This window comes from Pelodiscus sinensis, chromosome 8, assembly GCF_049634645.1.
Source record: "Pelodiscus sinensis isolate JC-2024 chromosome 8, ASM4963464v1, whole genome shotgun sequence".
Lineage (NCBI taxonomy): Eukaryota > Metazoa > Chordata > Testudines > Trionychidae > Pelodiscus > Pelodiscus sinensis.
In genome coordinates, this window is record NC_134718.1 from 2,889,932 (window position 1) to 2,902,100 (window position 12,169).

The 12,169-nt window shown below is 61.6% G+C and overlaps 1 protein-coding gene across 11 annotated transcripts in view; it reads right to left on the reverse strand.

The window, feature by feature from the left end:
- The window catches only part of PAX2 (paired box 2), an 87,644-nt gene that overhangs the window by 12,580 nt on the left and 62,895 nt on the right, over positions 1–12,169 (reverse strand). For all 11 annotated transcript variants that reach the window (XM_075934576.1, XM_075934575.1, XM_075934577.1 and 8 more), the window contains 2 exons: positions 9,053–9,228; positions 7,322–7,448 (listed from right to left, as the gene is read on the reverse strand). In XM_075934576.1, the coding sequence (XP_075790691.1) occupies positions 7,322–7,448; positions 9,053–9,228 (303 nt within the window). The remainder of the gene's footprint in view (positions 1–7,321; positions 7,449–9,052; positions 9,229–12,169) is intronic.

Below are 12,169 nucleotides of genomic sequence, written 5' to 3' on the forward strand. Positions count from 1 at the left end.
GGACCCCGGCGGTATCTGTCAATGTCTTATTACTATGGAAATTGACCAGCGATCGAATCAGAAATGAAACAGCTTGTGCCCCCTCCCCAGAAGTGGAGCCAATCCTCTGCCAGGCCCCCTGCACCCGGTGAAGGACACTCCATGTCCTGATGCTGCCCAGAGTCATGGGGGGGGAATTTTGGGGGGTCAGGGGCGTGGAGAGGGGTACCTACAAGGATGCTTATTAGTGGCAGAGCAGCAGAGAACGAAATATCTTCCCCACGTCAGCTCCTCTCTCTGCCCCGCGCTGGCTGAGTCGTGGCTGGGTTCCTTCCCGTCGAACGCTGTCCTCCGTTATCCGGCAGGCAGACGGGACTGGTGATCTCCGGCCAAAATTCCCCCCACGAATTTGGCCAGACACCAGAAGAAGATTCACAGCTTTGGGCTCCTTCGGAGACTCGTCTCGACTTTTCTCGCCCTCTCTGCGGCTGCTGACGGTGGGCAAGGCAGGCATAAGCAGGAGGCATAAGCTGCCGGTTTTCCTGGGGGACAAGCTAGCTGCCTCGGGGGGTTCTTTTTGTCCCACCAGATGAGGAAGGCAGTTCCTGGATGGCACATCCCAGCTTAGGGGATCACATCCAGCCCAGGTTGGTAGAGCTCAAAAGTCCCTGTCATTTGATGATGGCCGTTGACTGACTCTGGTGTAAAATCGATCGGTGTGTCCGTGTCACAATCGCCATTGCAGGCGGCGTCTCTCGCGGGCAGCCTCTTAAGACAAGCCTCAGACCGACATAATCTTCCCCCTTTGAGGTGGCCGCTGGGGGTCGGGTGAGGTGCATTTTCAGGGTGTTCCCGGCGCTGAGGGCAAACTCCTCTAGGAGGTCGGTTCATGGCCCACTCCAGCCCCTTTAGCGGAAAGGTGGGATCGTCTCTTGCAGGTCCAGCTACCTTATCCCGGCCATCTGCCTTCCACGCCCGAGATTCACTGAGAGCTTCCTCTTCAAAAGACTTGCCTCCTTCCTCCTCAACACAATGATTCTCAAGCAACCTGTCCCAGGAAGCTTGGACCCAGCTCCTCCGATTCCTGTCCCCTCCCTGCCATTGCTAAGCTGTCTGACCAGCCCGTCCTTGGATCCTCCTTTTGCCTTCTCCCCTCGGCTCTTAGGTAAGAGAGAGCATCTCTGGCTGGGCTGGGAAGCAAGGCCTGCTGAGAGAGCTATTGCTAGCGGCCCGTCGCTGTTGGAGAAGGAGCCTGGGCTGGTTGTGGCTCCCCAAGGGCCAACCAGATATCTCAGATCTCAGGGCCGTTTTCTCTTGCGCCCTTGATCTGCTCTGGCTCTCGGCTCTTGACCTAAGTGGGCACATTCCCCGGCTGCAGGCTGGGCTCCTCTCAGCTCGGTCTCCCTGCAGCCGGAGGAGCAGCATTCCCAATCACGAGCCCTCTTCCCAGGACTTGCGGCAGCTCCAGGAGTCTCTGCCATATGCCTCTCGGTGACAGCCGTTCAGGGCGGGCACTGGCTGTGCAATTCTGAGCCGTCGGTGCCAGGAGCTGCAGCCGAGCGGGCGACCTCTTTCTGTCTCTTTCTCTGGCCTCTGCCATCTACGAAGCACCCTCCTATGGGCAGCAGCTAATTGCAGAGGGCGTTTAGGGCAGCTCACTCAGTCCCTGAGCAGAATTGTTCCCCAGAGCCAGCAGTGAGAGGAGACTGGGGACTCCTCACCTGCCCAAGCGCGGAGAAGGGGAGGTTACTCCAGGGAGCGCGCCGCCTCACTGCAACCCCTGCAGATTGCATTGTCTCAGGTGGCTCGCCCAGGCCACGGAAGCACAGACCCGGTCTCTCCCCACGCCCTTGGAGAGACTGCTTGTAACCCGAGCTCACTGTTTCACTCAGCTTGCTGGCGTGGCCAAGCCAGGAGCTGAAGGTGCGTGCTGCAGCCGGGAGACCCATTGCAACAGGTGGTGAGTTCTACTTCCTGAAACGTGGCTCATCACAAGCGCCGCGCTGGGCCTCCAGGAAGCAGCTCAGTGCATGTGGTTTTGCTCCAGATCGGGACAGGACCCTGGGTCTCTCTTATGCTTGTTCCATCCTCTCTCCCTCTTTGCCTTTCCGCTGATGCACAAGGCCTTGAGGAAGGTGAATGAGACTTTAGGGCACGGGCACGTTTCTGGGAGCACGTCCTGAGTTGGTCCTCAGGCCTGGCTGCTCTGGGTGCTATTTGTTCTTCTGAGGACAGGCCTTTCCCAGGGAGAGCAAAGGGTTTTCCAGGAGAGTCGCCGGCCCCAGGCTTGGTGGCTTGGCTGGTGGCAACCCAGGGATGCAAAGACACCTGCTTCCGTCCATACTCACTACCCGATCGCAGCAGTATCTTGGCATCCTCCGGGTCGGAAGACTAACAGGGGTGCTTCTCCGGTCCAGTGCGTGGCAAAGCATTTGAAACTAGCGGTTTGCCCCTTTGCCTGGGCCATCGCTTAGTCTAGTTTGCAGGTGGCTGCAGTCAAGGTTCATTTAACTGACACTGCTCTTTTCTAGGAGAAAACGAAGGGGAATTGTTTTCCTTTCTGTGACTGCAGACAAACATTAAAGGGCCATCTCCAGATACAGCCGCCTGTGAAACAGCATGTTCGCAAGGAAGCTTGCAAGCCCTCTGTAAGTGCCCACTGGGTTTTAATTCCCTCAAGAGGGGCCTTCTCCTACCTCTGATGTCTATCCTGTTGGCTAGCCCTCTCTGATTGACCTGGAGGACCTCCGTTGTGATATTGCGCTATTGCAGAAAGTGGCTTCAGAATGCCATCTCCATACACCCTGCTGTCCTCAGGTGCACATGTTGCAAAGGGGGGAGACTTTCCTCCATGTGATGGATGTTCAGGAGGGCCCTTAACTTTTGTTTTGGTGGCATTAAGGCCTTGGTAAGCACCCTGGCTTCACTGAATAGTTCCACCTCCCATTACCAGCACTCCCAGAAACATTCAGCTTTCCTCTGCTCCCGTCTTGATGATGATAACTCGTTAGTTTCCAAGAATGGGGATCTGGGGAAGCCACTGATGATGGATGAGAGCGAGCTGATGGACTTCTCTGGGGTTATGTTCCCGGTGCACACTCGTCTCTTCTACTGGCTTTCAGAGGTGCTGCGAACAAGGGAGACGGGCTGTCCCTGCACCCTTGGTTTCAACACTTCCGTGCACATGCACTGAGACCCCAAATTTGGGTTAGGCCCCAACTTTGTTAACAATCCCCTGGGTAGGGCACAACCCCATGGGGGGAACAACAGTCTCCCTGGTTGTCACCAGCATGTAAAGAACTTTCTGTCCCATTGTGCTCTGGCTGCTCCCGAGTTGGCCAAGGGACATGGTGGATTTTCCATCACTTGAAGTCTTTGACTCAGGACGGGAGCCCTTGCTAAAATCAACGCTCGAGCTCAGCCACGAGGTCTGGGCTGGATGCAGGGATCGCTGGGTGAGGTTCTCTGGCCTCCTAGGATGCAGGAGGTCGGACGATATGATCAGAAATGTCCCGTTTGGCCTTAAACTCTATGAAAATTGGCAGACCGGCATTAGCCACCTCACCTCCTAGTCAGAGGAGGGGCCGGACCCTCCCGCCATCTGATTCTTTCTGCAGGCCTCAGAGAGACCGTCCCCTGGTCTGAGCAGGCTGGCACCCGGGGCGAGCCGGCCCCTCCCAAACTGGCCAGAGCCGAACAGGAAGCAGCACTCTGCTCTGAGCGTAACGTGTTCGGTGTTCAGAGGCATCGCCCTTCCCACAAGAGGGATGGTGCATGCTGGGAGTCCCAGAGACGCCCAACAGTACAGGAGCAGAGGCTCCTTCAGGTCTGGGTGACCCCACAGTCCCTTTCACTCCCCTCCCAGCCTTATAAGCCTCCCAAGGCATAAGAACCAGGGGTCACCAAATGAAATGAACAGGCAGCAGGTTTAAAACAACCCAGAGGCAGCATTTCTTCACCCCACGCACAGTCAACCTGTGGAACTCCTCGCCAGAGGAGGCTGTGAAGACCAGGACTTGAACAGGGTTTAAAAAAGAACTAGCTAAATCCATGGAGGTTAGGTCCATCAATGGCTACGAACCAGGATGGGTTGGTGTCCCTAGCCTCTGTCAGAGGCTGAAAACGGGTGCCAGGGAAGGGATCTCTTGATGGTTCCCTCCCTCTGGGCACCTGGCATTGGCCACTTTCGGCAGACAGGACACTGGGCTGGACGGACCTTTGGTCTGGCCGTTCCTATGAGGCCTGGCCCTCATCCTAGTGGTCATCCCCATGTGGCAGACTGGGAAATGGAGACACTGGAACATCACATGACTTGCCCAACTTTGCATGCTCAGAGTGAAATTCTGGCTCCACCAAAAACAATGGCAAAACCCCGGCAGGGCCAGAACTGCCAGCCAGGCACATCCCAGCTGGGTGCAGAACCCAGCTCTCCTACCTCCCACGCAAGCACTGCACCCACTATGCCACACTGCCTCCTCCAATCACCCAGAGCAGCCACAGCCCCGGCCTTCCAGCAGGCCATGCACATGCTCCCCAGTGTCCCTTGGCATGGTCCTGCCCCCGCCCCAGCTCCCAGCCAGCGGATGATCAGGAAGTGCTGTGCAGTTCCTCGCCTTCACAGCCGCCCCAGAAAACTCTGCCTGTCCCCATAATAAACACGTCGTGAGCCATCCATCTTTAATGGCTTATGCAAATCGGGGGGAGGGGCGTCAAATCAATGAGGATCAATAACTGCAGCCGCTTAATTGCCAGCAAAACCATTTTAAGAATGAGCATTCTCTGTAGCCCTTTCTCGGGTAATGGCGCCATTAATCCAAACGCTGGATCCCGGCCTAAGTGCAGAGGAATAATCCTCCGCCTCATGTTCCCCGCCTCTCCCCGCGCCTCTCGGGTTGGGTGTTTTCCTCTTCTCATGCCAGTGTCTGCGTTTCCCTGTCATTACCGCCGGCAAACGGCTCCCCACGTTAATGGTTCTGCTTTTGTTCCGCGGCGCCTGATTGAAATGTCGCACCCAGATTGAGACGTTAGTGCTAAGCGGCCACCTGGGAACGTCACGCTGGGCCTGAAATGAACTTTCCCTGGCGCTCGGATCCAGATGGATCAGCCGGGAATGTTCCCAAGCTGAGCCGGGAGTCTTCCATGATGTGGGGGGAGAGGGGGGACCCAGAGCAGTTTCTGCAGCCGCTCAGCGCCTCTTTTGCGGCGCTTCTCCTCCAAGCCCTTCCCGAGGGGCAGATCCCACCCTGCACAGAGCCCCCGGGGGTTGGACCCGAGGCCCGCGCCCCATGTTGTCTGGCCTGGTCAGATTAAGGCACCTCATGGTCCCTTCTGGCCTGCTCAGCCGTGACTCTTTGCTCCTCTCCCTCAGCACACGCCTGGGGGGGATGGAAGGAGAGGGGGTGCTGTCTCGGTGTCAGAGAAGGGGGGCCTATCCTGGCGCTGCGAGACGGGCTCCTTCAGACCCAGGGCTCTTCTCCAGGAGAGGCCCCCCCCGCCAGCTGGAGGGGTGTCCAGCCCGCCTGCCGGGCTGTTCCCAGAGGCGCATCCCCAGCCGTTTCTGAGGAGGCGGGAGGGGAGGCACAGTTCTGCCAGCGGAGTAGCTCTGTGCTCGGCCGGGTCAGCCGTGTATGCACCCAGCCAGGTCGGGCACTGACGGTAGCCAAAGCAACGCCTGTGCTCCAGGGTCCCTCAGCCCCCGCCCCGGCCTTGCCCTGACACCCACTAACCCCTTGCAGGGTTACCCTAAGTAGCCTGGCTGTCTGCGGGGGGACACTCAGCTACGCTGCTGGGTCCTGCCTGGCAGTCAGTCTCCATCCTAACATGGTGTCCTGAAAACCCCCGTGCTCAGTGGCAGCTCCAGGGCAAGCGGACGACACTGGCTGCCTAGCACCATACCCAGCCCGGCCACCAGTCACGCTGCCCGGCAGCCTGCACGGCCCAGGTTCCCCCAGAACTGTCCCCTGACGGGCCACAGAGCACTCCCCCTTCCAGGGGCCTGCTCCCCAAGCAGAGCACCCCCACAAATGTAACCTGGAGATCGGGGGGCAGGCGCCGCCCCCTGCTGGCTAGGAAGCAGGGCCCTGCGCTCACAGAGGGACTGTGTCCCCCGGCCGAATGGCACCTCTCCTCTGAGGGAGCAGCACGGTGCCTGGGCCCGGCTGACATCCCAGCCAGCTGCCCCTCGTGAGGAAGGCGTCTCAGCTCCGCCTTGTTTCCCTCGTCATTCCCACCACGGGGCCTGAGGTCACTGCATCTCCCTGGGCCTCCCCTCTTCCTCACTCAGGCCCCGGGGCGCCCCGGCACCTCCTGCCCGTCTTAGTCCTCCTGCCTCCTCGGGAGCTGCTCCTTTCCCCGAGAGCCTCGAACGCTTTGCCCCCAGAGTCCCCCCCAGCTCCGAGCCTGCCCCCGGCGCCTGGCACAGCCGGCGCCAGCTCCCTCTCCTGCTCTGCGGCCAGGAGCCCGCTGCTGCTGTGGCCGATAGGACCAGTCGCGGACTCCGGGGGCGGAGCGCTACGGGCCAGAGACCTGCCCCTCAAGTAACACCGGGAGCGGCTCCGCTAGAAATGGCCCATCGTGCCTTGAGAACAGTCAGCGATGGGGGTCCCACAGGCCCCCGGGTCAGGGGTTCCCGCGCTGCCCCGCATGAGGCCGTACGGCGCCTGCCTCACTCTCCCTGCTTCTTCCTGCCGCTGGAGGGTGGTAGACTCTCTCCGCCAGCCTGAGGAGCCCAGATACTTACAGGCTCAGCGAGCCCCTCGGCTGCCCCTCTTCTGACCCTGCGACAGCTCTAGGCAGCCCTGGCACCAGCAACCCTGAGCCGCCCCCGGCAGGTGGGTACAGCAAGGACGGAGCTTGCTGGCTCAGAAATTGTCCGTGGCTCCTGCGTGCTCTGGCATCCCAGAGACCCCTGATTTTGATGGAGCGGGGACGCTGGGCCGGAGGGGATCGTCTGAGAGGAGAGTCCTGGCTTGCAAGGGTCCCTTCCAAATGCAGGGGCCAGACACAGCCCTGCACCCTGGGAAGTCCAGCTGCGAGCAATGAGCCTGTTACTCCAAACATGGAGAAACCTGGGACACGGCAAAACAGGTTTTCTTCTGGGCCTGCCTTTCCAAGCCCAATGCACAGCTGGGCAGGCCTGCCCCGGGTCCCACCTGTGTGTACCCGGGGCTGCCTGTGCTCTGGTTTTTCACCTTCTCTTTCCCTCTTCTACCCGCCAGGCTCCCTGGGGCGCTGTCTAGGGCGGTGCCGGCCACAGAGCTGTGTCTCGCCCAAGAGAAAAGGCAGCAGCGAATGGCGAGGGGATAACGGAAAGGCTTAGGAGCCGTTTCGGCAGGCAGCTTACCGGTCACCACGGGGTACGTCTGGGGTCCTGACACGTTGCTCCCCAGGTCTGGGTTAGCAGAGGCAGATAGACTTGACTTGACTTCATCAAGCCCAGGGGTCAGAGCTGGCAGGGAGTACTCGTTCCCCTGGGGGAGAGAGGAGAGACAGCTCGCTATTGATGGGCGAGGGGGGCGGGATGCAGCTGGGGAAGGAAGGGGAGTGAGGCCACGCCCTGCACAGATGGGAGAGGAGGAGGAAACGGAGCAGCCCGAAGGTGAAAGGTGGGGGGGGGGGCAGGGACCCTCGCTTCTGCTGTGAGCAGTGGCTCCTTCCCCATCTGGGTAGCTGTGGCGGAGAGGGACCAGCCAGGGGAGTTACTCTGCTGCAGCCCTGTTCTCCCTGGCGGGGCCATGCTTCGGCGGGCGAGGGGGGCAGGGAAGCACGAAGGGACGTGGAGGCTCGGGGCCTGCCCGGCACACTTGCCCCCATGGCTGGGGCAGGAGGTTGCAATGCAAACGCCAGGGACGTGGCGACATTTCTGCTGCCTGTCTGTGTCAGCCAGGGCCCTTTGTATCGCCGCTCTGTTTGCTGGGAGATCCCCCCCATCTCTTTCCTGGCTCCTGAAACACAAAGCAGCCTCATCCCCCACCTCTGTCACCCTGTGCATCGGGGTATGAAATTGGGGAGGGGGCGAGCCACATGGCTAACAGAAGGGTGGGAGGGGAGAGCCATTGACTCTGAATGGGGGTCCTGTCCGAGAGGCTCTGGTAATTGCCTTTCCATTGTGGCAGCCTCCACACCAGACATGGGAGCCAGAGAAAGGAGCGAGGCCACAAAACGGCAGGAAAAGTTGCTCTGATTAATATTACGTTAAATTAAAACTGATTTTCTGCTCTTTCGGCTCCGTTTTTTTCCATCCGCTCCTCCAGCCTACCTGCCCCCCTCCCCTCCAGACGCTGCCTGCAAGCTGCCCCCTCCCTGCCCCCGTCCGGCCACGATTGCCTAGTCATTTCCAATTCCTTCTCATATTGATCTTCCTGTAGAAATCAGTTTTGTAATTAGCTGCAAATTAGGCCTTCTACTGGGGGTGAGCCTGCCCCCTGATTTATCACCAGAGTAATTCGCTGTGATCGGAGAGAAATTAAAATGAACTCAATTAGGCTTTGGATTTGCTTTATGGGCCCTGCTCAGAGTTTCAGGGGGAAAAATGACTGTGTCGGTGTTTAATAGTCTAATGAAAGTAAATAAAGGTTATTCATTGTAATAAAGCCAGGGACTCGGGGATGAAGGGAGTCTACCGCCAGCTTCTCCTTCCCTTCCTTTGTTGGTTTATGGCTCGGGGCGGTTTAAAAAGACTTTTGATTTTCATTTTATTAAGACAAACAGCTTTGGGGATAAAAGGCAGAGTGTGGGGCAGGGGCAGCTGAGGCGGAGAGAGGCGTGAAGCCCGTGGGCGTTGGATCATGCTCCTAGCTCCCTGGGTATTGGTAGGGTCTGAAGCTGCCTGGTCCCAGGCACTGATGCCTGAAGGAGGAGGGCGTGCGTGCGTCCCTGCACATGCGTGTCTGTGCAGGGGACATGCATGCGCCCGCGTGTGTCCGTGAAGCGGTGCATACACAGAAGTGCCAAGGTAGGCGTGCATGCAGCCGGGCTGGGTGTGGCATGGGGAGCTCACTTCCGGCATGCAGACTTCCTGCCGTGCCCCGTCCCGGTGCCCGTTTGTGCCCCCGCTGCTGGGCCCGGCCCCCACCTGCTCAGATTTGATGTGCTCCGAGGTTTGGAAGACGTCCGGGTAAGAAGGACGTTCGAAGACTCGATCTAAAGCTTCCAGCTGCTGCTGGGTGAAGGTGTCAGCACGAAGGTGCTTCCGCAAACTGTCCACGCTGCTCTGGGAGTCTCCGTTGGGAACCGCGCCCTCCGACACATCTGTGGGGCACAGGCGGAGAGAAGAGGGGGTTAGCCCCAGCTGGTCCCTCAGGAGAGGCGGTGGCTGGCTCAGACCAGCAAGCAATGCAGTGCAGGCCCAACGGTGCCAGGAAAGGAGCTCCCGCTTCAGGGATCTGTGCCCTTGGGGGCGGAGGGCTAAGAGACCTCGGGGCGAGCCCGGGTACCCTGCCCGCGCCCCGGCTCCCGCCAGGAACGTCCCTGCGCCCCCGCCCAGCGCGCTGGAGGCCATGGAGAATGGCACTCGGCTCAGAGATGAGTTTCAGTTCCGCTGATTTCCAGTGTTCATAATCGCCCAATCTCCATGGCGGAGCGTAAAATGGGAGCAACGCGCAGAGATTAGCATCGCTGGGACCACCAGAGACGCAACCCCCAAGGCAAAGGGCTCCAGGGATGGGCCATGTCACCAAAGCATGGTGGGCCCAGCACTCCTGAGAGGACCCAAGGGTGGCACCACATCTGGGATAAACCCCTCGTCCCACTCCCGGCAAATCTCTCTGCTTGATCCCCTGCCCGGCCCGGGTCCAAATCCCATCCCACCCAAAGCTCATCCATCTCCGCCCCGTCTGTCTGAGGTGAGTCTGCCCACACCAGGTGAGTCCAGCCACACGGTAAGCTCCCGTCCCGCCTGAGGCGAGCCCCCCTCCACCGTACCCCCCGTCCTGCCTGGAGGGAGCCCCCTCCACCGTACCCCCCCATCCCGCCTGAGGGGAGCCCCCTCCACCGTACCCCCCGTCCTGCCTGGAGGGAGCCCCCTCCACCGTACCCCCCCATCCCGCCTGGAGGGAGCCCCCTCCACCGTACCCCCCCGTCCAGCCTGGAGGGAGCCCCCTCCACCGTAACCCCTGTCCCGCCTGGAGGGAGCCCCCTCCACCGTACCCCCCCCGTCCAGCCTGGAGGGAGCCCCCTCCACCGTACCCCCCCGTCCCGCCTGGAGGGAGCCCCCTCCACCGTAACCCCCGTCCTGCCTGGAGGGAGCCCCCTCCACCGTACCCCCCCGTCCCGCCTGGAGGGAGCCCCCTCCACCGTACCCCCCCCGTCCAGCCTGGAGGGAGCCCCCTCCACCGTACCCCCCCGTCCCGCCTGGAGGGAGCCCCCTCCACCGTAACCCCTGTCCCGCCTGGAGGGAGCCCCCTCCACCGTACCCCCCCATCCCGCCTGGAGGGAGCCCCCTCCACCGTACCCCCCCCGTCCAGCCTGGAGGGAGCCCCCTCCACCATAACCCCTGTCCCGCCTGAGGGAAGCCCCCCTCCACTGTAACCGCCATCCCGCCTGAGGGGAGCCTCCTCCACCGTACCCCCCCATCCCGTCCTGCCTGAGGGGAGCCCCCCTCCACCGTACCCCCCTGTCCTGCCTGAGGGGAGCCCCCCTCCACCGTAACCCCCGTCCCGCCTCAGGGGAGCCCCCCTCCACCGTACCCCCCTGTCCCGCCTGAGGGGAGCCCCCCTCCACCGTACCCCCCTGTCCCGCCTGAGGGGAGCCCCCCTCCACCGTAACCCCCGTCCCGCCTCAGGGGAGCCCCCCTCCAGCGTACCCCCCGTCCCACCTCAGGGGAGTCCCCCTCCACCGTACCCCCCGTCCTATCTCAGGGGAGCCCCCTCCACCGTAACCCCCGTCCCGCCTCAGGGGAGCCCCCCCACCGTACCCCCCGTCCTGCCTGAGGCGAGCCCCCTCCACCGTACCCCCCGTCCCGCCTCAGGGGAGCCCCCCTCCAGCGTACCCCCCCATCCCGCCTCAGGGGAGCCCCCCTCCACCGTACCCCCCGTCCTATCTCAGGGGAGCCCCCCTCCAGCGTACCCCCCTATCCCGCCTGGGGGGAGTCCCCCTCCACCATACTCCCCGTCCCACCTGAGACGAGCCTCCTCCACCGTAACCCCCCATCCCGCCTAGGCGAGTCCCCCTCCACTGTAACCCCCCACCCCCATCCCACCCAATGCGCGTCTATTGGAGTCGTACCCCCTGTTCCACCGCAGAGCAAGACCTCCCTCACGCCTCCCCTCCCCACGTTACTGTCCAGCTCTGCTGGATCCGCCTACCCTGGCCGGCCTGACTGCACGCACCACTGCGGGCCGGGCCACTTCCTGAGATGCCCGGCTCCTTCCTCCGGGTTTGGGGCAGGGTGCAACCCCCCACTTTCCTCCCCCTGCTGGGCCTCAGGGGCCTGTCCGTGGCAGGAGCAGCGCCCCGCCGGGCCCCGTGGGCCCCGACGCCCGCTGTGGGCAGAGCCCTGCGGTCGCTCGTCTCACCCTCCCACCCTGGAGCGCTGGCCTCCGGCACAGCGTCTGCCCGACCCGCGCCCAAACCGCAGCAGCCCAGCCCGCCCGGCGGTGCGCGAGATCCCTTTCCAGGTGATTATACGATATGATATAATCAATAGTACATTATATACAGTAACCTCGGACAGTGCCACTCGCACAACCATAGAAAATATTACCTATTGATTTGTCCCAGCTGGCAGCCTTCCCTTGCAACAGCCCCGCCGCGCCCGCCCCCCTCAGCTGGGGAGGGGGCAACATTTCCTGAGGCTGAGCCCATCCTCCCCCCGCCTCTCCCCCGCTCTTCCTCCAGGCGCCCGAGCCCTGAAATCTCAGTCGGGGCAAAGCAACGATTTCAGCGCACGGGGCTTGGCTGCCAAAGAGCCGAGCGGGCCGGGTGCGGGTGACCTGGCGGGTGATGCTCAAAAGTACCTCAGGCTTTGAGAGTGCTCGTCTCCGTGGCTTTCAGTGGGCTAGGAAACCATCTGTCCTGGAGTGAGGCGCTTGTGAAAACACAGCCCGAGAGCCCCAGGAAAGCCGGCGTGGTGCTCTGTCAGCCTGGAGCCAGACTGTCCAAAGAGGAACACGTGTGGCCTGTCTGCCTCACTAGAGACCCCCCTCTCTCTGGAGAGATGGGTGTGCGCCTGTCAGTGGGCACGTCTGTGCAA